A 26,414-nucleotide genomic window follows, 5' to 3' on the forward strand; every position below is an offset into this window, starting at 1 on the left:
AAGCAGACTGCCCACTGAGCAAGGAGCTAGATCCCAGGACTTGGAGATCATAAGCTGAGCTGAAATCAGATACTTAACCTTTAACCAACTAAGCCACCCAGGTGTCCCTCAAGTTTTCATTTTTAAAATAATATCAAGAGGATGAGAAGACAAGCTACAGACTGGAGGGGAGAAGTTATTTGCAAAAGACATATCTGATAAAGAACTGTTATCCAAAATATACAAAGAACTCTTAAAACTCAACAAGACAAACAACCTGATTCAAAAATGGGCAAAAGATCTGAATAGGCCTTTCACCAAAGAAGATAAACAGAAGCAAATAAGCATATGAAAAGCTCCACATCATATGTTATCAGGAAATACAAATTAAAACAACTATGAGATACCTCTACACAAGAATTAGAAGGCCAAAATCCAGAACACTGACATTGCCAAATGCTTGTGAGACTGTGGAGAATAGAAACTCTTGCCAGTGGGAATGCAAAATGGTTCAGCCACTTTGGAAGACAGTTTGGCAGTTTCTTAAAAAACTAAACACACCCTTACCCTACAATCCAGTAATCTTGCTCCTTGGTATTTACCCAAAAGAGTTGATGACTTATGTCTACACAAAAATCTGTACACAGATACCAGCTTTATTCATAATTGCCAAAACTTGGAGGTAACCAAGATGTCCTTCCATAGGTGGATGAATAAACTGTGATACATCTGAAACTGGTTAAAGTTGAACAAAATCAAAATGGCTGCACTAATGCTTCAGCAAACCTCAATTTTAAAGTAATCTTTTTCCTCCCTTCTGCAAACCACCCCTCCTCCCTTCTTAGGGAAGGAAGCAGGTAAAACTCCAAAGACATGAGGAAGGCAGCTAGTAGCAAGTACGCACTTCCTGTCAGAACCCAGCTAGTTTCTGTATTTCCCTATAAAAACCTCAGCCCCTGCCTCCAGGTGGGCTCGCAGTTTTTGAAGGCCATAGCCTGCTGCAGCCTTCTTGGCCAGCCAGAGCAATAAAGCTATTTTTCCTCTTTATCCCAAGCTCTGACTTCGTCTTATATTTTGGCTCTGAAGCACGGAGGTTGGTTTTTGACAACACATCTAGACAATGGAATATCATTCTCTGCCAAAAAGAAATGAGTCGCTAAGCCACAAAAAGATGTGGAGGAAACTTAAATGCATGTGATTGAGTGAAAGAAGCCAATCTGAAAATGCTACATACTGTATGATTCCAAATATATGACATTCTGAAAAAGACAAACTGTAGAGCAAAAAGATTAGTGATTGCCAGGGTTTGGGGGAGCGATGGATGAATACACAGTGCACAGAGGATTTTTAGGGCAGTTAAACTCCTCTGTCTGATTCTAATAGTGGTGAATACAAGTCATACATTTGTGCAGTCCAATAGAATATACAACACAGTGAACCTTAATGAAAATTTTTGGGGGCTGGGTGGGTAGGAGGTATAGAGGAAATCTCTATACTTTACTCTCAATTTTGCTGCGAGCCTAAATAAAAATTAGTCTGGGGGTGCCTGGCTGGCTCATTTGGGGGAGTGTGTGACTCTTGATCTTAGGGTTGTGAGTCCGAGCCCCATGTTGGGTATGGAGATTACTTAAAAATAAAATCTTCAAAAATAAATAAAAATAAAATATAGTCTATTCAAAACATTTCAAAAGGGGCGCCTGGGTGGCTCAGTCATTAAGTGTCTGCCTTCAGCTCAGGTCATGGTCCCAGGGTCGTGGGATCGAGCCCCGCATCGGGCTCCCTGCTCTGTAGGAAGCCTATTTCTCCCTCTCCCACTCCCCCTGCTTGTGTTCCCTCTCTTGCTGTGTCTCTCTCTGTCAAATAAATAAATAAAGTCTTAAAAAAAAATAAAACATTTCAAAAGCCATTGCTTTTGTGGCAAGGTTAAGAGAATGTGTTGGTGAAATAATCCATGTAAAAATATGGTGTTTTTTTTTTTTTTGCATAGTGCAAGGAAGGAATTGTTAACCTTAAGAAGAAAACTTGTCAGTTATTTTACCAGCAAAAATGGGTTTATGCAGGAATAACAAAGAATTGCAAATGGAGGCATACACACTACAGCAAAAACCGCAGGCAAATCCAACAAAGAAGAATGTTACTTTATGGAGAAGGAGGAAGGAATTGGAAGGAATTATTTTGAATAAAAGTCCCTTGGAGGAAAGCAAAAGTTCAGTGTGTTGAGTTTCCCATTGGCTGAATTGCAGCAGTAGTTTGTTTCTTTTTATTTTATTTTATTTTACTATGTTATGTTAATCACCATACATTACATCATTAGTTTTTGATGTAGTGTTCCATGATTCATTGTTTGCGTATAACACCCAGGTAGTTGACTTCTTTTGGAGATGCAATGTACATTTTTCTCTGTTGGGGCATGTAATTGATGATTCTTCTTGTTGAAGATTCTTCTCTTGGGGTCTGTAATTGACAATTCTTCCTGTAACTGAGTAGTAATGTTCCTCCCTTCTAGCTTCCTGACTCTACTTTAGTGAGGTTTTCCTTTATTAATTTTCACAGAATGATGGAAAGTGCTGCAGAGTTGCACTGAGTGGGAATATTTTAGCACTTTGTGAATGTAAAAGAATATTTCTCGTGTAAATATATAAAAGTGGTTAAAATTGCTTGAGCAACACTTTTAGATTGGTTAACCATAGTTAAGATGGTAAACTATTTTTCCTTAGTAGCGCAGCTACTTTTCAGTTCCTTCTTTCCTTTCTTTTTTTTTTTTAAAGATTTTATTTCAAAGTAATCTCTACACCTACTGTGGAGTTTGAACTCACAACCCTGAGATCAAGAATCACATGCTCTACCAACTGAACCCGCCAGGCACCCCTCCTTCTTCCCTTTTTTTTTATTTTGTGAGCACATACCTTGTGTGAGTGTGTTCAAATTTGCAACACTAATCCATAGAAGCATAAGGTCATGGGCTGTAATGTCTTTTTCCTGTTTATCTTTCCCTTCATCATCCCTTTTCTCTGCAGGCCCTGGTTCCTACATCTTTTTCACTCAACTCTTTTTTTTTTTTTTTTAAGATTTTATTTATTTATTTGCGAGAGAGGGATGGAGAGAGCATGGGGGAGGTACAGAGGGGAGGGAGCAGCAGACTTCCTATTGAGCAGGGAGCCCAATATGGGGCTCAATCCCAGGACCCTGGGATCATGACCTGAGCGGAGGGCAGAAAAGGCAATACACTTAACCAGTTGAGCCACCCAGGAGCCCCCTCACTCAAATCTTTTTGTACCTCTCCTCCATTTTTCTTTTGTTTTTAGAAAAGACTGGAGAAAAATAAAGGGGAAGATGAAGAAAATCCTGTGAGAGAAGTAGGTCAAACTGGGAGTAGATTTATCAATCTTAGCACATTCTAAATATAGGAATAGAAAATCTTCATGTATTAACATTTTTTCTTTATTTGAATCCCCTATCTACCTACTCATTTTCAGTTAGCAAAAATAAAGGATATAGGAAAATTTAAGGAAAACACAAAATTGAGGTGAATAAATGGTTTTGATGGATTTATTACATTATATTTGCTCCTTCTCTTTTGGATTTCAAGGACCAGTGGGCTTGTTTTCCTTTTGCTATAAATATATACAGTATTTAACTTTTTCTTGACATTCTTTGGACTAACTTCTTCAGAGCTATATAATTATACTTTGTGTTATCTTTTGTCTTCCTAAGCTATTTTGGTCTAAAAGACTATACACCACCTTTTTCCTGTTAAGTTCTTCTATTAACTGTTGAATCTGTGTTAGTTTTGTTTTCCCAAAAAACAGCATCTTGATGTCCTTGAGTCTGAAGTATTGTTTTGCCACTTGTGGTGTTTTTTTCCTGTTGGAAGGCTTTACAATTTTTTCTCTGCATATTACATTTGACCCGACCTTCAAGGTTTGGCTTAAGGTCATTTCCTCTTTTAAGTTTTAAAAATTTCTCTAGTTACTTCCCAATTGTGCACTATACGACTGTGCATTTGTGGTTGGCCGAATAATGGCTCCCGCCCCCAAAGTCGCCCACTTTCAATTCCCGAGAATCTGTGAATGTTATCTTACGTGGCAAAAAGTACCTTGCAGATGTGGTTAAATTAAGGACCTTGAGATGGAGAAGTTATCTTGGGTTATGCAGAGGGGCTCAATGTCATCCTAAGGGTCCTTCTAAGAGGGAGGCCAGAGGATCAGAGTGGGAGAAGAGATGATGCTACAATGGTAGTAGAGGGAGAAAAGGCAATGGGATGTGGGGCCAGGAGTCAAGGAATGCAGGCAGTCTCTAGAAGCTGGAAAAGACAAGGAAGCAGATTCTTCTTCAGAGCCTCCAGAGTAACCAGCCCTGCCAACACCTTGATTTTAGTTCACTGAGGCTGATTTTGGACTTTTGACCTCCAGAACTATCAGATGATGAATCTGTGTTGTTTTAAGCTACCAAGTTTGTGCTAATTTGTTATAGCAGCAGTAGGAAACTAATATGACATCATTACACTCTTTACAATCCTCTAGGTCTGTTCCACATAATTTAGCACTTTATGTCATGTTCTCCAATCCTACTACATATAAATGGTAGAATATAAATTCTTGGTGGACAGGAACTGGAATTTCTACCTCTCCTTTTTACACCCCACAGTGTCTCGTCCAATCTTAGGAACAGAGGCATTTGGAATGGATTGATGCATAAAAGAGAATGGCCTCCTTTCTGTCTCCACTGCTGCCATGATGCCCCTGAAAAAGCTTTTCATGAAGGGGGGGCAAAAAAAGGAAGCAAGTTCTGAAGTTTACCCTTGACTGCACTCACCCTGTAGAAGATGGAATCATGGATGCTGCCAATTTTGAGCAGTTTCTTCAAGAGAGAATCAAGGTGACCAAATAAACAGGGGGCTTGGACTTAAAAAAAAAAAAAAAGAATTGAAGTGAATGGAAAACCTGGGAATCTTGGTGAAGGGGTTGTAAGCATTGAAAGGAGCAAGGGCAAGATTCCTGTAACTTCTGAGGTGCCTTTTTCCAAAAGGTATTTGAAATATCTCACCAAAAAATATTTGAAGAATAATCTAGGTGATTGGTTATGCATAGTTGCTAACAGCAAAGAGAGTTATGAATTGCGTTATTTCCACATTAACCAGGAGAAGGAAAAGGAGGGAGATAAGGATTAAAACTCATTTATTTGTATATTGAATATTTTGTATGAGTTCTTGAATAAAACCTGGGAACCAGAGAGAGAGAGAAAGAGAAGAAGGCCCCTGCCACTGGGGAAATGAAAGGTATTTTGAAAGACATGTATGACTCAATGAACTGTGTTTACTTCTTTGGCATCAAATTCCAAACTTGTGTTTTGAGCTGTCACATGCAGTGTTGGGTGCACAGTACCTGCATAATGGAGGGTGGAACACAGTGGATCTTCAAAAAGCACTTGATGTATTGAGCTAAAATCTGCAGGGGGAAGAAGGAAAAGGAGAAAGAAAAGCAAAATGGGTCTGGCAGAAAGTACTTCTTGTCTCTTTAGCTGATGCATTTTTTGTTACATTAATGTAAAATGTTGAAAAAGAACATTCATCAAAATTTCTAACATGAATCTTTCCTGAAAGCAAAATAGGAGAGGACAAGATGATAAAAATAGGCAGGCTGTGACAGTTTAATTTCATCCTATTAAATTCAAACAACCAGTCTTTTAAAATCCAGGTAATATGCTTAATACTGTGCCAAGAGATAAAGAGGTTACAGACAACCCATAGGACACGGGTCTCTTCTAAAGGACCTCAGTATCTTGTTGGTATAATATTAATAATAAACTAGGGTTACCAGGCAGCTTATTGCCGTCTTGTGTGATTCAGACTTTGGAGATTATAGGTATTCGGAATTTGGCTCTGGAGAATCAATACTTCATTCATTCAGCACACATTTATTGAAAACCCATTATGGTTCTCTTTGAATAAGACTTTCTGTTTGGAGTTTAAAATCTAATAAAGGAAGACAAAGGAAATAACTCATATAAGAATGGATTAAGTGCTAAATAGCAGGATGCTTTGTAGTTGAGAAAAGGTTATTACTATAATTTCTGAAAGTTGAAAGGGGAGGTGGGATTGTGAATTATTTTAAAGGTATTATTTAGACCAAGCCTTGAAAGATGAGTAAGACTTTGAAAAGAATAGACTATTCCAGGCTGAAGCATGAGCAAGAACACTGAAGACATCAAAGGGCATAGTTTTGGTTGGATGTTGGGAAGGAACAAAGGATGCTTGAAGGGTAGTGCGTTACTTTATTGCCATGGTAACAAATTACCACAAACTTAAAACAACAGAAATTTATTTTTTATAGTTCTGTAGGTCAGAAGTCTAACACAGGTCTCACTGGGATCAAAGTAAGGTGTCAGCAGGGCTGAGTTCCATTCTAGGGGCTCTAGGGGTGAATCCACTTCCTTGTCTTTTCCAGCTTCTAGAGATTACCACAAACGTGGCCGGTTGTTCTTGTTCTCTATTTTCAAAGTCTTTTTAATCATTCTTCATAGTCACATCTCCCTCTGCCTCCCTCTTTTGAAGGCCCTTGTGATTGCATTTGGCCCATTTAGTAATCCAGAATAATTTGTTTTAGAGTCAAATGATTAGCAACCTTAACTACTCTTTGTGGGTGAAATTTAACATATTCACAGGTTCTGGGGATTAAGATCGTGGACATCTTTGGTGGGGGGCATTATTCTGCTTACCACAGGTAGTAAGGAGCTAATCTTGAGAGGAAAGGAGGCCAAAAGGGTGTGAATGCACTGACAAGGGCAATGGGGAGCAGGTGCATGTTTCTGAGGCTCGACATAAATCCACATTTTTTTGGAAACAGTTTTGGCTGCCCCATAAAACACCGAACGGGCAATTTTGGGGTGTAACATCAGAAAGCCATTATTACACTCAAGGTGAGCGGGTCTAAGGCAGGGAGGGAATAGCTGATCTTTTTATGTGGCCTGAGGCTGCCTCTGCCCATTTCTGAGTTTTTCATTAAATCATGACATCATCCCGCAGGATCTCTGCATGGCCAGTTTCCGGTAATTTGGCTTCATTCGTCCAGCAGATACTGCAACCCAGGCCTTAAAATCATTCACCTACGATCAACAAAGGGAGACCGGAATCCTGGCAAATCCCCAATTAGCAAGGCTGAAGCTCAAAGAGCTAAACACTTATTTTTAAGAAATGGTCCAAATCGCAGGAAAACCACGCAGTCCTTGTTCCTCAAGGTGTTTCCTTAACACGGACAAAAAACTGAAAAGCTGTGCCTGGCTCTGGTGAACAAAGCCCGACTGCACCATCACGTTCAACACTAAAGCTCTTCCCACATTCGCGACCCACCAGGGAGCGCGCTCTTCTCCACCCACTCCCCGACAACCGGTCGCAAAAACACGACCCCGGCACAGCGGACTCTACTGACGCCGCGCCCGCCACCCGACTACGACGTCAGCGAGGAGTCCCAGGAGCGCGGCGGGTAGTTGTCGAGCAGGTGGAGGTGGAGGCAAGAAGAGGGGGGCGGACCCGCGCTCACACAGTCTTCGGCTTCCGTCATTTCCGGGTGCGACCGCCGCTTCTGTCCGGCTGGGCGCTGGACGCGTTGGGTGCGCTCTTACTGCGTCTGACCGTCTGCACTAACTGCCCCTTCCCTGTTCCCAGCGGGAAGGACATGAGTGTTCCTGGGTCGACGTCCCCGGACGGGGTCCTGCCAGGGCCACCCCTCGGCCGGGGGGCAGGGGAGCCGACGCCGGGTACGTGTGATGGGGCGGGGCGGGCGGCCGGGACCCGAGTGGGTGGGTCTCCGGGGCTGCTGGGCGGGAGAGAGCTGCTCGTCTCCGAGGCTTTGGCTCCAGCGCGGAAGTGGGGCATCGCGTCGGCCCCGGGGCCGAGCTGCATGAGTGGGAAACGAAGTCTGGGGGGCGGTTGATGGTGAGGTCATTCTGCGTTTGTGTGTTGACTCCGGCACACTGTTGGCTGTTTGTTATACGTTAATGGTCAAGGATGAATTTGTCAGAAAGATATCGGTTTGTCATTCAGAGAATTGATGTATCCAAGTATGATTGACCACTCACCCATGAAATGCTGTCTTGCTTGTTGACATTCCTCCAGCAGCTTTCTCAGCCTGAGTTCCAGGAGAGATTTAAGCCCTAATACCCTAAGGCATCCATTGAATGTAATAAATTGACTTGCCAGGCATCCTAAATGGTACTATTTATGTACCATCCATGGGAGAATTGAGAAAATAGTCAAAACAGTTTCTGTTCAGATGAGGAACCCCAAATGAGGAAGGCTGCAGGGCTTTAGATGTGTTTCTTTTACCTCCGGTTCTAGGAATATAGAGGCTACTTAAAAATAGTGCTTTCTGCCCTTTCTTGGTCATGCTTTTCCTCAGTGATCGCCCCCACTTTCATAAGCTGCTTCTATTAATATGACTTCCTTGTATATATGTGCATTTTGGGTCCCTCTCCTCTTGCCTCTCCATCTGCTTGCTGGGTACTTTGACGTGGTTGTTTTGCTCTAACCTCGCATACAGCCTGTGCATAAATAAAAGTAGATGTCTGATTCTGTTAATGGTGCCAAGTCACTCTCACTTCAGACTTTGACGTTAGTCTTGACTTTCCTTTCACTTGCCTTCTACCTCTATTTAGTCTAGGGGATTCTACCACACAGTTTCCATCTCCTCTCTGTAGTTTCACCTTCAAGGCCAGTTGTAAGGCTATCCACCTCCAGTCTCTTACTCTTCTGCTGCATCTGTCCCACTGTTGTCATATCCCTGCTCCAAGATAAAGCTCCAGTCATGTCATTTTCTTGCTTGGAAACCTTAAAATGGCTCCTTACTATTTACTAACCAAAGGGCCAAATCCCTTAACTTGACACTCAGGGATCCTCATGGGCTGGCCACATGATTTTATAAGCTCACTATTGCTTATGTCCTATGTTCTAGACACTCCAAACTACCTTCTCTTTTCAGAGCAATACCATATTCCCACCTTTCCTTCTGCTGCCCCCCCCTTTTTAACCATATGGAATTCCTTCCACTCCTTTAGAATTCTTACCCATTTGGAAATAGTGGCCTTTAAAGAGTGTTGGTAGGAGTATAAATTGGTGCCCTATCTTAGGAAGGCAGTTTTGCAATGTCTGTTTACGAAATGCCTAAACCCTTTGTCCCATCATTCTATTTCTAAGAATTTATCCTACAGAAACATTGACATGGATATGCAAAGATAAGCAAGGAAACTCATGGCAACATTGTTTGAAATAGCAAAAAGTGAAAATAACTTGAATACCTATCCTTAGGTATCTTAGTCTACATGGGCGGCTACAACAAAGTACCATAGGCTGGGTGGCTTAAACAACAGACATTTATTCCTTGAAGTTCTGGAGTTCCACAAAGTCCAGGATCTATGTGCTGGCCAATCAGGTTCCTGGTAAGATCCCTCTTCTGATGTTGCAGACAGCTGCCTTCTCATTGTGTCCTCACATAGTGGAGGGAGAGAGTTCTGGATTTTCTTTATCTTTTAAGAATAATAACCCCATCATGGGGCCCCACCTTCATGACCTCATCTAAACCTAATTACTTTCCAAAGTCTTCACCTCCAAATACCTTTGTGTTGGAAGTTAGGGCTTAAACAAAAGAATTTAGTGGTGGGGGACACAAACTATTCATTCCATAACAGAGAACTGGTAAACAAAATGTGGTAGAATTCTATTCTGTTAGAAATGTAGTAGATGCATATACATGCATATGGAAAGATATCTAAGATGTATATTTAAGAGAACAATATGCATACTATTTCATTTACGATTAAAACAGGTTTTTTTTTTTTTTAAGATTTTATTTATTTATTTGTCAGAGAGAGAGCAGGAGAGCACAGGCAGGGGGAGCTGCAGAGGGAGAGGGAGAAGCAGGCTCCCCACTGAGCAGGGAGCCGGACATGGGGTTGGATCCCAGGACTCTGGGATCATGACTGGAGCCGAAGGCAGTCGCCCAACCAACTGAGCCACCCAGGTTCCCCTAAAAACAGGGTTTTTGCATCGGTATACAGAGACAATTTTTTCGAAGGCTCTGTGAAACTAGAGTGACTGGAGTAAGGGAGTGAGAAAGTATTTTTTTTAAGATTTATTTATTTATTTTAGATTTTATTTCTTTATTTGACAGAGAGAGAGCACACAAGCAGGGGGAGTGGCAGGCAGAGGGAGAGGGAGAAAGAGAAGCAGGCTTCCCACTGAGCAGAGAGCCCGATGCGGGGCTTGATCCCGGGGTTCGTGACCTGAGCCGAAGGCAGATGCGCAACTGACTGAGCCACCCAGGTGCCCCTAAGATTTTATTTTTTAAGTAATCTGTACACCCAATGTGGGCCTCAAAATCATAACCCCAAGATCAAGAGTTGCATGCTCTACCAAATGAGTCAGCTAGGTGCCCCAAGAAAGAGTATTTTTACTTTTCAGCTTATTCTTCCCTCTTTTGCATTTCAAGTTTTTACAATGAGTAATACTTAAAAAGAAAATTCTATCCATTCTGCAAGCTTAAACTCCAGTTCCCACACTTCCTTTAGAAGTTGTTCCCAGACTTCCCTGGTAAACATGATCTTTCTCTCCTCTGAATTCCCATAACAGTTTCTTTTTCTCTAATGGCACTTCTCATATATTATGATTCCCCTGTATCGAGCCCTTTCAGAGAAGGGGACTTGCTTAGTTTATTCTTGTAACCTTGGAAACTAGTATACTAGTACTAGTATTAATACAAGTGTGTACTAATATTTCTTGTATGAGGAGTGTAAGGACCCTTTCTTTTTCTTTTCCTTTAATCTCCCACAGTAAAGTACCTTGAATTTAGTAACTTGATGTATTTAGAAATGTAAGTTGGACTCTTCCATAATTAACCAGAAGATTGGGGTAGAGTAGGGGGAGGTCTGTGAGTTAAAATGTTTATATAATGTAAGGGAAGTGTATTAGTTGTGATTCCTTAAAGTTGACATATCCTTATTTGGGTGTTTCTGTTGTTTATCTGTAATACTTGTTTTCTGTATATCCTTAAAGAAAGTTGCTATTTGCTCTGTTACTATAATTAAGCCTTAAGCAATGGCATTAATGTTCAGATACACTTTATTCACTTCCCATCTGATGGCACATCAGTGGCAATATCTGTAAAACTCCACTTTTTCCCATTATATATATATTTTAAAGATTTATTTATTTATTTGAGAGAGTGCATGCACACGGTGGGGAAGGGCAGAGGGAGAGGGAGAGGGAGAGAGAGATTCCCAAGTGACTCCGCGCTGACCAGAGCCCAACTCGGGGCTTGATCTCAAGACCCTGAGACCATGACCTGAGCCCAATGCCCAACCAGCTGCACCACCCAGGCACCCCTTTCCCATTAGATTTTTATTTCATTTGTGGACTGCTTCAGTTTCTAGTTAGTTCTTACCTGTTTGAATATTGCCTTGCTACTTGGAGAATTCCAAAGTTCATATATTTCTCAGACTCAAAATAAAAATCGTACTATTTTTTATCTATAAAAACTTACTTTGAGTATGACGACATGTTTTTCTCAATCTTGCCAAAATTTACGTCTGTGGTAAAAACTATATTTGGAAATGAGCTGTAAGTAGTATGCCATAATAAATATATTTTATATAATGATCTAATTTGATCTTGCTGATTTATTACCAGATTATGATTAAATGGAGATGTTTCAGAGTTTAACATATAAAAATGCCTTTAGAGTACAATTTTAGTAATATGACCATGTCACTTTTTTTTTCTCATTCTAAACCAGTGATTCTAAAATCTTAAAAACCATTCACCGAACCCTGTTTAGAAATTGTTTTGTACTTTTCTTGGTAGGAGTAGTGATTGATGGGTATTCATTTTAGATGTTTTTGAACGGCTGACAGTGCTTATACTGTTATTCAAAGGAGAAGTATGAAGCATAGTTCCTGGCATCACGTCGAGATTTGCATGCAATTATTATACACTATTTTCTATGGTAAATTAAGGTGCTGAGTCTCAAGAGAAATCCTTTGAAAATCTTTTGCCTTCTAACAAATGATAAAACAACCTTCCTTTTACGTGGAAATAATATATCAAGCTATATGCAAAGTAAATGTTGACCCACATCAATTGAATTACATTTAGTTGAAAAAAATTTTTTTAGGCATTGCATTTCTGCATGCTTATGAAAAGAAGAATTTATTGCTTTCATTCAGTGACTGTTTCCCACTTTTAGGCCTCGGACTCTTAATAATCCATTGAAAACTGTAAATCCTCTGCCCTGGAAAATACATAAACATACAGAATATGTTTTGCATGTGTTAATGTTCTTTTAATCCAGACTTTTCCTTATACCAGTAGCTTAAAACCATTTTTTGAGTGCTCATATCTTGTTTTTTATTTATTTATTTATTTTTTAAAAATTAGACGGATTTTTAATTTCCAAGGCCTTTGAGAAAGCAAAACTAATGCAACACAAATTGAAAGATCTAATTAAGAAATTTAACAACAAGCCAAAGTAATTTTGTTACATAAATTAACCCATTTGTTATAGGCTAGTAATGTTTCAAATGGTAAAGCTTCTACTGGTCTTTCAACTCCTTCAGTCTTCTGATAGCCGACTTTACTGTGACAGCAGAAGTGGTGTTGTAGGTCCAAGTGCCACCAGCGACGGTTTTCATGCAGGAGCCACAATGCCAGATCCCCACAGCTCGTCTTTTCATCTTTGTTTTGCCACAGAAGGAGCAAGTGTACTTGGCGTGCTGGCTTATTTCAATCTTCTTCACCATTTTCCTGAGGGAGGCACCATAACGGGTCCCGTATTTACCCACGATTCCGACCTTCTTGGTGCGTTTAGCCATGTCGCCGCAAACTAGGTCTGAGCCCAGAGAGCTCATATCTTGTTTTTTAGAGGACACTCGGAAGGTAAAGCTAAAAAAAGCAAAGGAAGGATGCCTGTAGTGTCCTGTGTGTGTGCTCTGCACCCCAGAGCCAGCCCCCTCCTTCCCCACTACTCTCTTACCCCATGTCCATTTACATGACTCCTACATTTGATTTTTTCTTGGGGACAGGCTTAAGGGACACTTCTCCGGATGAAGGGTTACTGGAGGACTTGACTGTAGAGGACAAAGCTGTGGAGCAGCTTGCAGAAGGATTGCTTTCTCACTACCTGCCAGATTTGCAGAGATCAAAACAAGCTCTTCAGGAACTCACGTGAGCTAACAAAAACCTTCCATGCACTCGTTTCCCCTTGCGTATAAACTGCATTAAGGCATAACATTTTGTAACCTTTAATACAGTTGAGTATTTCTGTCTTTAGTGGTAGCAGTTGGGAGTGAAGGAGTACTTAGTAATCTAAATGTAAAAAGTGAAAGGCGCCCAGCTGGCTCAGTCCCAGAAGCAGGAGCATGTGACTCTGGATCTTCGGGTCCTGAGTTCAAGCCCCACAATGGGCATAGAGATTACTTAAGTGAATAATACTTTAAATGTAAAAAGTGAAATGAATACTACTCCTAGAGTGTTTGGTCTTTTATAAGAGGTACCCCTAAATCTGATCTGGACTATTTGATTAGTTTTGGTGTTTTACCATTATTTTATGAAAATATTGCCTGCTGGGAGTGTTGCAGGATGGGCACACACCCGTTTCTGAGTAGTGTTGCAAAATTGCCTCCATAAGAGCCACATTCCTTTTCAGTCGCTGCTTCACATGAGTTGCCAAAAATCTTTTATCTTTTTTTGAGAGGACCCATTTCATTTCCAGTAGATAAGTCTATCTGACTAAAGGATTGGAGGATATACCAAGGGAAGAACGGGATTTCATGAAGTAGGATCAGTATGCAAAATATATACTAAGTTTATCAGCTCCCACCCAGAAAAGCAGACTAAACTTCTACTTCCTTTTGGGTAGGGCCTCACTTAGTTGCGCACGCTGGCCTATCATTGCTTTTCGTGCTTGTCAGCTATGAACTGGCTATAAGCTGTTGCTGCTCTAAGACCTACCCTTTGAAAACTTACCTGAAAAGCCTGTATTCGGGGCGCCCGGGTGGCTCAGTCGGTTAAGCGTCTGCCTTCGGCTCAGGTCATGATTCCAGGGTCCTGGGATCGAGCCCCGCATCAGGCTCCCTGCTCTGCGGGGAGCCTGCTTCTCCCTCTTCCTCTGTCTGCTGCTCCCCCTGTTTGTGCACTTGTGCTCTCTCTCTCTCTGACAAATAAATAATTAAAATCTTAAAAAAACAAAAAAACCTGTATTAGGGCAAGAGGAGAGGAACAACAACTGTCCATTTTGTACATATTCGTAAGGAATGTTATAATCCTTGGATTTGAAGGTGGTAAATGAGTATGAAAGTGGTACTGTGTTCTACTCTGTGGTACACTCCTGGAGTTAGGGAGTTGCCAGCAATCCTGCAACTAGCAATTTTCTGCTAGTTCCAATGACATTTTTTTCCCCCTAGTGTGTGGTATTCCTTGTATTTTAAAGCCAGTCAATTCTCGTGGCAAAAAGTCATAAAAATTTCATAGGGGAGTTTGGATGAAGTATGTTAGACTGAAGGAAGGTAAGAAACTGCAAGCAAAACACATCTGGATAGGGAAATAGTTTTTTTCTCAGAGGATCATTCCCCAGGGAGTTGGGAAGCACAGTTTAATGGCAGAGTTTAATTGATGACATTGGCTAAAATTTAGTGTTTTAAATAATCCCACTTACCTTCCAACCACCTAAATGACGGTGACGATGACGATGATGATGATGATAGTAAACTCAGCTGCTGTTTATTACTATTACTATATAGACTGCTTGCCCAATACTTTATATACTGTATCTCAATCCTGACACCTTATGAAGTATTAATATTATTCCTGTTTATAGTTGAGGAAACTGAGATCCAACAAGTGTAAGTAAATTGAAAAGGATTACACAGGCAGTGGTTAGTGGTAAAATTAATAATTAAATATGATGAATAAGCAGTTATTATACCTCTGTAGTGTTAAGGAAAGATAAGCAAACTTCACTGAAAGGAAAAAGATGTTTTCTAGTAGCTGCCTCTTTCATCCCTCTCTCCACAAATCCCACCGCTGATAAAGATTTAGGGGAAAGAGTGCTGGACTGAGAGGCACCTGGGATCCAGTCCTGGCTGTGTTATCAAAACAGTTTAATTTTCATTAAGCCACTTTACATTATAGAAATAGGTCTACAGAGGTGAAGGAGAAGGTAGTGGTAGACACAAATCAAGTTTACTTTGTAGCTAACAATGGGTAGGGAAGACCAAGAACAAAACTTGACTTTATATATAAGAAAGCTTATGAATATTCTTGTACATGTGTTCATCATTTTAAGAACATTGGAAAGAAAGAAAAAAGAGGTTCTGGGATCTAGGTCCTAAAAGCCTCTAGCAAGGTACTTGTAAGTAGCCTTAGTGGGATTCCCTTTGAGATAATTCATGCTTGGACCTTCCAAGGAGATAGTTTTTTTGTCAGAGGATCATTCCCCAGATACTGCATCAAGGCTTCCCAGTCACTCCCAGCATATGTACCACAGATTATACAGAACTTAAAGGGAAAGGAAAGCCAGTCATTTCTGCCTGATATTGTAGGTAAATATTCTGTGGAATCTTTTTCTAGAGTGTCTAGACTTATGGATCATGAAAACACTACTTTTTTTTTTTAAGATTTTATTTATTTGAGAGAGAGAGAGAGCATGAGTAGGGGGAGGAGCAGAGGGAGAGGACGAAGCAAACTCCCCACTGCAGGGAGCCTCATGTAGGGCTCTATCCCAGGACCTGAGCCAAAGGCAGATGCTTAACAGACTGAGCCACCCAGGCGCCCTGAAAACACGCTTATAATTACCGTTTTATTATAAAGGATGCACATCAGGACCAGCCAAATGAAGGGACACATAGGGGCAGGGTTTGGGAATATCTCCATCACAGAGTGTCTGTGCCTTCTATTGACATTATTATTATTATTTTTTAAAGATTTTATTTATTTGACAGACAGCACAAGCAGGGGGAGCTACAGGCAGAGGGAGAGGGAGAAACAGGCTCCCCACTGAGCAGGAAGCCGCATGCGGGGCTCTATCCCAGGACCCTGGGATCATTACCCGAGCTGAAGGTAGACACCCAACCGATTGAGCCACTCAGGCGCCCCCTCCTAGTGAAATTAGGGCACGTTACCCTCCTGGCACATCAATGTGTTTACCAACCAGGAATCTCTGCTGAGCTTCAGTGTTTAAAGTTTGTATTGGGGCTTTACTCTCTAAGTATAATTGATTGGATCATTGGCCATGTAATTGAACTCACTCTCCAGCAACTTCCCCCCACCTCCCTTCTGTGGAGAGAAGACTGATAGCAGTAATGGTATCACGTGGACTGATATCACCAGGTTCAAAGCCCCAACCCTGTAACCACATGATTGATCTTTCTCGCATGTCCATCCCCCATCACCTCATTAGCATAAACTCTGGCATGCTCCAAGAGGGGTTTGTGAGTAATGAAGATACTCCTGTCATTTGGGAAATTACAAGCATCTTAGAATAGGCATGCCAGGAACCTGGGACAAAGATCAGACAAATTCATGATTATACACTAAGTGTCTATTCAGATCTTTTGCCTGTTTTTAAATTGGGTTATTTATTTTCTTATTGTTGAGGTTTAAGTGTTCCTTGTATACTTTTGATACGAGTCCTTTATGTGTCTTGCAAGTATTTTCTCCAAGTGTGTGGTTTGTCTTTTTGTTCTTGTAATAGTGTCTTTTTTGGAGCAGAAGTTTTTTTTTTGTTTTATTTTGTTTTGTTTTGAGCAGAAGTTATTTATTTTTTAAAAAAGATTTTATTTATTGATTTCCGACAGAGAGAGAGAGAGTGCACGCGTGCACGAGTGGGCAGGGAGGGGCAGAGGGAGAAGCAGGCTCCGGGCTGAGCAGGGAGCCCGTTGTTGGGCTCGACCCCAGGACCCTGGGATCATGACCTGAGCTGAAGGTAGACACTTAGCCAACTGTGCCACCCAGGTACTGGAGCAGAAGTTTTTAATTTAATTTAATTTAATTAATTTATTTTAGAAGTTTTTAATTTTAAAAGTCTGACTTACCAACATTTTTTTTTCATGGATCGTGCTTTTGATATTTCTTGTAAAGATTCATCTCTAAACCAAGGTCACCTAGATTTCCTCCTGTGTTTCCTTCTAGATTTTTTAGAGTTTTACATTTTATCTTTAGATCTGTGGTCCATTTTGAGTTAATTCTTGTGAAATTATAAGGTCTGTGTTTAGGTTAATTTCTTTGCACGTCACTGTCCAGTTGTTCCCTCACCTTTGACTATCCTTTCTCCAGTGCGTTGCCTCTGTTCTTTTGTCAAAGAACCATTGACTATATTTGTGTGCGTCTATTTAAGAGCTTTCTATGCTGTTCCATTGATCAGTGCGTTCTTTCACCATTATCATGCTGTTTTGATTTCTGTAGTTTTACAGGGAATCTTGAAATTGGGTAGCATTAAGTGTTCCAACTTTGTTCTTCATTGTGCGTTGGCTATTCTATCTTTGCCTTTCTGTGTGAATTTTAGAGTCAGTTTGTTGATATCTATAAAAGAACTTGGTGGGACTTAAATTGAGATTGCATAGAATCCTTAGATCAGGTTGGGAGGAATTGTTATCTTAACAGTATTGAGTTTTTTATTCCATGTAGTTGGAATATCCATTACTTAGATTTTTTTTATTTCTTTCATTAGAGTTTTATAGTTTTTGCATATAATGCCTGTATATATTTTGTTAGATTTATATCAAACTATTTATATGAAGGGGGTTATTGTAAGTGGTATTGATTTTTCTAATTATTCACTCCTGAGTTTTATACATTAATCTGGTATGCTGAAACCTTGCTATAGTCATATACTTTGTGGATTTTTTGGGATTTTCCACATAGGCAGTCATGTCATCTGTGAACAAAGACAGTTTTATTTCTCCCTTTCCAACCTGTATACCTTTTATTTTCTTTTTCTTGTCTCATTACATTAGCTGGAACTTGTGGTATGATGTTGAATAGGAATAATAAAAGCAGACAGTCTTTCCTTACTCCTTATCATAAGGGGAAAGCATCTAGTTTCTCACAAGTGTGATGTTAGCTATAGGCTTTTTTTTTAATGTTTTTTTTAATCAAGTTGAGGAAATTCCTCTCTCTTTCTAGTTTGTTGAGAGTTTTTAATCATGAATGGTGTTGGACTTTATCAGATACCTTTTCTGCATCACGTAATAGGACCAAATGATTTTTCTTTACTCTATTGATGTCTTGGATTTCACTGATTGATTTTCAAATGTTGAACCAGCTTTGCGTACTTGGAATAAATCTCATTTGGTTGTGGTGTATAATTCTTTTTCTATATTGTTGGATTTGTTTTGTTAATATTTTGTAGAGGATTTTTTTGCATTTCTGTTCATGAAAGATATTGGTCTATAGTTTTCCTTTTTTGTAGTATCTTTATCTAGTTTGGGTTTTAGCGTAATGTTAGCTTCATAGAATGAGTTAGGAGGCGCTCCCTCTGCTTCTGTTTTCTGGACGCTATTGTGGAGAAGTGTTATAATTCCTTCCTTAAATGTTTGGTAGAAATTACGTGTGAATCCGTCTGGTCCTGGTATTTTTATTTCTGGAAGGTTATTACTTACTGATTGAATTCCTTTAACAAATATAGGCCTACATAGATTATCTGTGTCTCCTTGTGTGAGTTTTGGAAGTTTGTGTCTTTCAAGGAATTAGTTGTTTCTATCTAAGTAATCAATTTTGTGGACAGAATTGTTGAAAATATTCTCTTCTGATCCCTTTAATATCCAGGGAGTCAGTGATGATTTCTCTTCTATAAGTAATGTTAGTAATTTGTGTCTTCTCTTTTTTTTTCCTTGTGAGTCTGGCCAGAGGTTTATTAATTTTATTGATCTTTTGAAGAACAACTTTTGGCTTTATTGATTTCTCTTTACTGTTTTCTAGTTGTAACAGTCTGTCATTGCCATCCTGCTTATGTCGGGTCATTGACTTCCTGGGTTCTCTTCTTATTCATTGTGTATTTCACTTTCTGTGGTCTCTGCTCAAGAGCCAAACGGACAAACTTGTGACCTGGGGGGTATGCCAAACTCCTTGCTGGGTGGTGGAGATGTTGTAACTGTTCTTCATTCTCTTCATTGCTGTTTCTTTTTTTCATCATTCTCTGTTTAGCATAGTTTTGCAAGTAAATCATGTCATATTTTGCTTTCCCTGTATTCTTTAAAATGTTTAATTCAGTGGCCCCCTCAGTGTTACTTATTCCTGTGATCCTAGGACTGGTTGATCTGGAGAGGAGTATCAGGGAAGTTGGCTTCTGTTCTTTAATAGAAGGTTTTGAATCAGAATTTTAATGAGGACCCTTAGAAGTTACGTGGTCTGACCTTCTCACTTTATAAATAAAGAAATTTAGGCCCAGAGAGATAAACTAAATTTCCAGGATCACACAACTTGTTATTGGTGGGGAATCTGTGTTTCCTAGTCCTGTTTTTTCATCTTCTTCTTTACCTTTTTGAGGTATCCATTGATAGTGCATTTTCCCCAACTCTAATCTAAAAAGTCATTGCTTCCCATTTCCTTTATGGTAATTTTGCAGTTTTAATATACATAAAATCAAGTTTTTTGGGCAAGATAGTATAAAAAAACTTTTTTTTGGATAATACAGAGTTGCTAGAAATAACAAGTAACAAAATGATTTTAAATGATTTGATGATTTCAATTATTACAGTTAGATTCAGTTATTAGAGTTACTACTCATTTAGGCAAGAATAAAAGATACAGTTACCAGAATGTGGCTTTGGAATATTATGATTATGATTATATTTTCTAAAGTAGGCTCCACATTCCCAGTGTGGAGCCCAATGTGGGGCTTGAACTCATGACCCTGAGATCAAGACCTGAGCTGAGATCAAGAGTCAGAGGCTTAACCGACTGAGTCACCCAGGCGCCCCTGGAATATTATTTTGAAAAAGATTTTGTTAAACCAAATAAGCCTTGGAGAGGCAATACATTTTCAACTTAATTTTTACCTTTGACATTAACCAAGATGAAATGTGATTCCAGCACTTACAGTATGTACAGTTTACTTTGGCGATGTGCTTTTGTTTCAGACAGAACCAAGTTGTATTACTAGACACACTGGAACAGGAGATTTCAAAATTTAAAGAATGTCATTCTATGTTGGATATTAATGCTTTGGTAAGTATGATTTAGTTGACACAGCGTAATGAGAGCTTGGCTTAGAAATAACTAGGTTTATCCTGTGCAACTTTGTACTTAGGTATATTTAGGATCTTTTCCTCTAATTTTTAATGTTTAGGATTTGTCTTTTAACAGGAAACCTTTATTTACTTTACTAGAACTTCCATTGTCTTGAATTGTTATCTTTCGAATGTTGAACTTGTAGTAGAAAATGGAACTTATTTGTTAAAGTCTGGAATAGATTTGCTCATAATAATTAAAGACTTCTAAAAGAGAACTAAGAGAACTAAAAGTAAGGAACTTTTGGGGTGCTGTGTTTCGCCTTAAGGAGCGTGCATCTCTCCTAATCAATTACAAGACTTTTTTTTTTTTTTTTTTTTATTCATGAGAGACAGAGGGGGAGAGAGAGAGGGAGACGCAGGCTCCCAAGGAGAAGGGAGCCTGGCGCGGGACCCGATCCCAGGACCCTGGGACCATGACCTGAGCCGAAGGCAGACACTTAACCATCTGAGCCACCCAGGCGCCCGAATTACAAGACTTTTTAAAAATCAACATTTTATTTAATTGTATGGCCCATTCATAGTGTCATAACATATTAATGCTGAAATGGACCCTTTGGGGGGTCCTTTATAAATCCTTTATATCTTTCAGTGTATGTTACAGTAGTGAATTTCATCAGAAGCTTTATAGCTTTTTGATGAGAGGACTGATGCTCTATTTTAAGAAGCAGGGAATTAACAAAAATAAGGAACTTTCTTTTCACCTCAACATTAAGCAGTAGCTTGGTTTGTATGATTTTGTGGACTTTCATACATGTGTCAAAAAATGAACTTTTTGTTGAACAAATGTGGCTCATTAATGTTTTCCCTTTATAATGATCAAAAACAGAGTTCATCTTCTGTAGCATTAGGCAGAGGCCTGGGGTAGTAAATACAAAGTCTTCCACTTAATGGTTTTCTGACTTGTTCTCAAGGGAGATGGACAAGGCTACGCTGACCTACTTTTGTCTTCCCCACTGAATTCATATTGCAGCAGAACAAACATTTGCTGAGTGAATGAGTGATAAATGAATGAACCAAGCAGATGTAATAGTGTAACTTCAGTTTGCAAGGGTCTTCCTGTTTTTTCCTCTCTCAGCCCAAGAGTGGTTTGATTATCATTCAGGAGCTGAGAACTGTAAGGCCCTGGGGAGGCGGGGGCGGGACAGGGAAGAGGATCTGTAAGCTCTAGAACTCATCAGACTAAGACTTTACTTGTAGATACATGTAGGTTGCTAATTTCTTTACTGACACATCTCTTATTCTTGTTACTTGGTCTTCTCTTTCTGTTAACCTTGGCTCCTGAGAATGAGGTGCTTTTTTCTTTTGCTCCCATCTCTGGCTGAGATGGAATGTCCATACATACCATGACTTGGGAAGGAGTGTCCTTACAGAGGTGGTTCTGCGTGGTCTCACTTTAGAAGCCCAAGGAACATGACCAGATTTGTCCACAGCCCTCTCAGGATTATCTGGCCATAGCTTGGTTTTTCCTGATGGGCGGACACTTCACTGAAATTGTCCTGTGTACCCTGCTCAGGCTCTCCCCTGTAAAGACAGTAGAGTGTTCTCCTTTTTCTTACATGAAACTGATAGCATTACTGGATAGTCTTAGTAAAATTTTAGGATTACATTGCATGTTTTTAAAGCAAAATGTTACCTGTACACAATATAAATGTCTATTTTATGTTTCGTAACTCTTTTTTTCAATTTGAACTGAATCAAATGTTTTCAAATGCCTGTTAGTGGTTTAAATGAAATTTGAATTTTGGCATTAAAATTAGATAATTAAGGTTTTAAAAGATGTGACCGTTGAGGCAGAATGAACTGTAATTTATAACTCATCCATTTTACTATTTCAAAATGTCTGTTTTTTCCCTTTTTTTTTTTTAATTTCAGCCTATTTTAACTTGGCTTTTCATTTCCTTTTCCATGTTTAGTTCACTGAAGCTAAACACTATCATGCCAAGTTGGTGAATATAAGAAAAGAGATGTTGATGCTTCATGAAAAGACGTCGAAGTTAAAAGTGAGTTGACAGTTCTTTCAAGTTCTTTATAGAAGCAGAGGTTTAATTGTTTGTTTTTTTCAGTATTCATCTTCTGACTTCTTAGATATGCATATACAATAACATACTTAATTCATGGTTCACTGTTTTCTTTTAAAACACATACTACTCTGGGCTTTTCTACTCATAGCTGGGCTTTTAAGGAGCTCGTGTTTTCATTGTCCCTGCTGTTCTCATTCAGTAAGAGTTTGGAGTAAGAAACTAAAAAAAATTTTTTTATATTAAGGGGCACCTTAAAGTATCCAGACAAATTTAAAAGTTAAATATGAAATTTATTAAATGCATGTGGATTACCTCAAGTCAGAGCACTGCTACTTTGAAATGAGGCCACAACTGATAAGCCTTGATTGTTCTCTTGGTTTTAAATTTTTTTGACACAGAAAAGAGCACTTAAGCTACAGCAGAAGAGGCAGAAAGAGGAGTTGGAGAGGGAGCAGCAACGCGAGAAGGAATTTGAAAGAGAAAAGCAGTTAACTGCCAAACCAGCTAAGAGGACGTGAGAAGCTGAGCGCGCATGTGTGTTCGCCCTCCCCTGCCCGTATGGCCGGCATCCAGGGTGACCTCAGGGTAGGCTGGGGTGAAGGTAGTGCCTTATGCCACTGTCTCCCATCTCGCAGTCCTTTCCGCAGGACTGCTGTCTCCATATCTTCATTTCCGCATTCAGGAAGCTTCCCCCACCAAGTAGAAGACATAATGTCACTCGGTTTGAGGATTTACATGTAATTTTCCAGCTTCTGTTCTGCATAATTTTCAAATTCATTATTTTGGCCTTGAATGATTTATAAACTGGAAAGTGGTCTAGACTCTAAGTGATTAAAAACTAGGATGAGTTTTGTAGCATCTTGGTAAGCACGGATTTAAAAGATTCAGTTTCTTATTTATGGAATGACTTGCCTTTCTGGCAACACAGTGCTGGTTTTTGGTAATTGCCGTTTCATCGCTTGGTTAAGAAGAAGTGCTAACTGTTCCATCACATATGCCTTTGGAAAAGAGGTGGTATAAGCCTTTGTGAAGAACACGATGGAGACATGTGTACACAGGAAATAGCATCTTAGACATGGGACAGGTGGGCAAGATTCCAGATAGACCCTGCTAACCATCCCCTCTGCTTCCTAATGTTGTTGCTCTCTCATTCTCATGTATTCTCTGTGCTGAAAATAGGTGATCCCTACTCCTAACGTTTGGCAGGGGTGATAGAGCTGTCACACGCTCAAATATGCTTCAATGTTTATAATACTTAGGGTTGTCACACCCTGAGATACAGTTGCCAAATTGATAAGACTCCAACTTTCCAAATGGAAGGTCTAATCGCTAGTTCTGTCTATCCTCTGATTTGCTGTGTGGCCTTATATGTGGTTACATTTTCTGTGCTTTTAAAAAAAATTCATAAAGTAGAATGATATCTATGCCAACTACCCATTTTATAGATAATGATAAGAATGGTAGAAAATTAGCAAATAGCTTCTTCACAAAAGAGGCGGCATGATACCTTGAGTGTTTTCTGGATTGTTCCCCTCAATATTTTTAGTAGGAACTTATTCGAGGGAAATATCACATGAAGTTTCATTTTTTAAGATTGAGATTATTCATTGTTTTAATATTATTTAATATCCAACTGGTCTTTAATCTCTATTACACACTGTACAGAACCTATAAAGGTGTATGCTTAGAATTGTGTATCTTTTATAGTCTACATTACATTTTTGGTAAGCTGGAATCACTACCTCTGATCTCATATCAGGCTAACCATGGAGAGGGCATTAGATTTAAGTTGACTGCTAAAAACTGGTCTATTTAAAGGTTTAAACAGTTTATTGGAAAGCCGGTCCCTTTAATGAATGAATTATGATCTCACAATTTACTTGACTTTACCGGATACTTAAAAATATAAATATATTTTATCTTAAAAGGCTACATTTGCCCTCAAACACTAAGTGAAACTTGCCTGGGACAGGATTCATTAGCACTTGCAGGACAATGTCACCTAAATTGCTGAATGTACTCATTTATATAAGGCTATGCATTGTTTTTCAGAGTGGTGTGTGGGTTAGCTGCAGTGATTATTTAAAATGCTGGTTTCTGGACACCACTTTCAATCTAACTGAAGTAAATCTACTTATTTGTTTTTGTCTTTTTTTTTTAAATTTTTTTGTCCCCCCCAAGTGGTTCCCGATGTACCTTAAAAGTTGTGACCCATTGGTCTAGTGCTCTAGGTCAGAGGTTCACACTAGGCTGCATGCCATTATCACCTGAGAACTTCAGAACAAAACAAAACAGACATTCTGGAAGATTCTTAACCATTAGTTCTGAGGTGGGGCCCATGCAAATTTTGAGAGCTCCCCACATAATTCTAATACAGGGGACTACTCATCTAGATTGTCTGTGATTTATATTTATAAGGAATGAGATAGTTTAAAAGCTACCCAGTAACTCTTGGGATTAATCTTACGAAATTCTGAACTGCTGCTTTTGATATAAAGTTAGATTTAAGACTGGAATAGATAGCAGGCAGGAAATAGATACGGAATTCTGGTTAATTAATTGAACTTTTGTGATCTGTATTAAAATAAATCATGTTTATTGAGTGAGTGGCAAGGCACATATACTTTTAGAATTGTATTTAAGTTTTGAAGATTTTTTAAAATGTCAAGAATATATATTAGCAACTGCTATTTTTAGGTCAGTTGTAAATCAGAAGTACTGTTACATTGGTAATTACAATCTAAAACTTTAGCTGTATTTCAGTAGCATAGAAATATATCTTACTGACTAAACCTAAATGGAACCCTTTATATTAGTCTTGAAATATTTTTGCACAATATGGTAAATTGGTACTTGGTTTGAAAATAATTACCTTTGGTTTTTTGGTGGAAAAAAATTGCCTTTATTTTGAACTATATCACACATACACTGAACTAAAGTGACAGTTAATTTTGTATTTACTTTAGAGTAGGTATTATGTAAATATGCAGACATTGAATGTAATATGGATTGTGTCTGCAGTGAGTGTTTGGTTGTATACAGTTCATAATATGCCAGTTACACACCCTTGTACATTTGTCTGATTTTGAGCTTGTACAATGTGGACTACTTTTTACACATTTAATAAAAAAAAAAGGTCTCTGAATTATCCCAGGTCCTTTATGAAGCTCTGTTTTGTATGTAGCACTGTGTGTTTCCCTTTATGTATTATTATTTCAAACATTTTATTCCTTTGCTTTCTTCTCCTGTCATCTACTTAATGTGTTCTGTGGATTGTATCACAAAATGAGTGGGCTACTCATGAAATCCTTTTCAGAAGGATGATAGAGGGGCGCCTGGGTGGCTCAGTTGGTTAACTACCTGCCTTCAGCTCGAGTCATGATGGGCTCGAGCCCCACGTTGGGCTTCCTGCTCAGCGGTGAGTTTGCTCCCTCTCCCTCTGCTGCTTTCCCTGCTTGTGTGCTCTCTCTCTCTCTCTCTCTCTGTCAAATGGATAAATAAAATCTTAAAAAAAAGAAGATGATAGAAAGTCCTGTGAAACGATTCTGGTTGAAATCACCCAACTTCATGAAGTTATTTGAGAATAGAAATGATAACTATAACAGTTATTTATTTATTATTTTCACTACAACTTTTAGTGATTTGGTAGAGGATCCCTGCATGAATCACCTGTAAATAATGGAGATTTCCAACTAATAGAATATTTTAGGTCAGGTTTTTAATTTTTTTAATATGGGAGTCCATGGACTTCTGTGGATAGCCTTTGGCGGGGACATGAACTCTCATAAATCTCTCCTAGAATTTTGTATGTATGTGTTTCCCAAGATTGGATCTATAGATTTCATTAGGTTCTTTTATGTACATATAAAATTTCTTTCAAAGCAATGATTTTTAATGATTAAACCTCCAAACCTCACTGTGCATATATTTAAAAAAATTACTTAGTTTCTAGGTTTTCCTTTTGGATGAGGTTTTATTCATTTATTTGTTTATTGCTTGTTTGTTTGTTTTAAGTAAACTCAACACCACACTTGGGGCTTAAATTCACTCACAACCTGGAGATCAAGAGTTGCGTGCTCAGGGTATCTGGGTGGCTCAGTTGGTTAAGTGTCTGACTTCAGCTCAGGTCATAATCTCAGG

General features: G+C 39.1%; 2 protein-coding genes and 1 pseudogene across 2 annotated transcripts; 2 read left to right on the top strand and 1 right to left on the bottom strand.

The window, feature by feature from the left end:
- Positions 1 to 4,712: 4,712 nt before the first annotated feature.
- On the top strand, positions 4,713 to 5,149 carry LOC113910518 (annotated as a pseudogene).
- A 1,859-nt stretch (positions 5,150 to 7,008) lies between these two features.
- BLOC1S6 (biogenesis of lysosomal organelles complex 1 subunit 6) lies at positions 7,009 to 25,419 on the top strand. The gene is made up of 5 exons (XM_027572795.2): positions 7,009 to 7,734; positions 13,048 to 13,189; positions 20,101 to 20,188; positions 22,167 to 22,253; positions 22,673 to 25,419. The coding sequence occupies exons 1-5, from the start codon at positions 7,653 to 7,655 to the stop codon at positions 22,790 to 22,792; spliced, it is 519 nt and encodes a 172-aa protein (XP_027428596.1). The 5' UTR covers positions 7,009 to 7,652; the 3' UTR covers positions 22,793 to 25,419.
- On the bottom strand, positions 12,544 to 12,874 carry LOC113910519 (60S ribosomal protein L37a-like). The gene has a single exon (XM_027572796.2). It carries the CDS (start codon positions 12,871 to 12,873, stop codon positions 12,559 to 12,561), a length of 315 nt encoding a protein of 104 aa, XP_027428597.1. The 5' UTR covers position 12,874; the 3' UTR covers positions 12,544 to 12,558.
- Positions 25,420 to 26,414: the final 995 nt, after the last annotated feature.

The sequence above is a fragment of the Zalophus californianus genome, chromosome 6, assembly GCF_009762305.2.
Source record: "Zalophus californianus isolate mZalCal1 chromosome 6, mZalCal1.pri.v2, whole genome shotgun sequence".
In the NCBI taxonomy this organism is placed as follows: Eukaryota; Metazoa; Chordata; class Mammalia; order Carnivora; family Otariidae; genus Zalophus; species Zalophus californianus.

Excerpts from the sequence above, each read along its gene's own strand:
- LOC113910519 (XM_027572796.2), bottom strand. The coding sequence starts at position 12,873 with ATGAGCTCTCTGGGCTCAGACCTAGTTTGCGGCGACATGGCTAAACGC.
- BLOC1S6 (XM_027572795.2), top strand. The coding sequence starts at position 7,653 with ATGAGTGTTCCTGGGTCGACGTCCCCGGACGGGGTCCTGCCAGGGCCA. Across the intron at positions 7,735-13,047 it reads GGCAGGGGAGCCGACGCCGG|GCTTAAGGGACACTTCTCCG; the intron begins GTACGTGTGATG and ends TCTTGGGGACAG. Across the intron at positions 20,189-22,166 it reads TGTTGGATATTAATGCTTTG|TTCACTGAAGCTAAACACTA; the intron begins GTAAGTATGATT and ends TTCCATGTTTAG.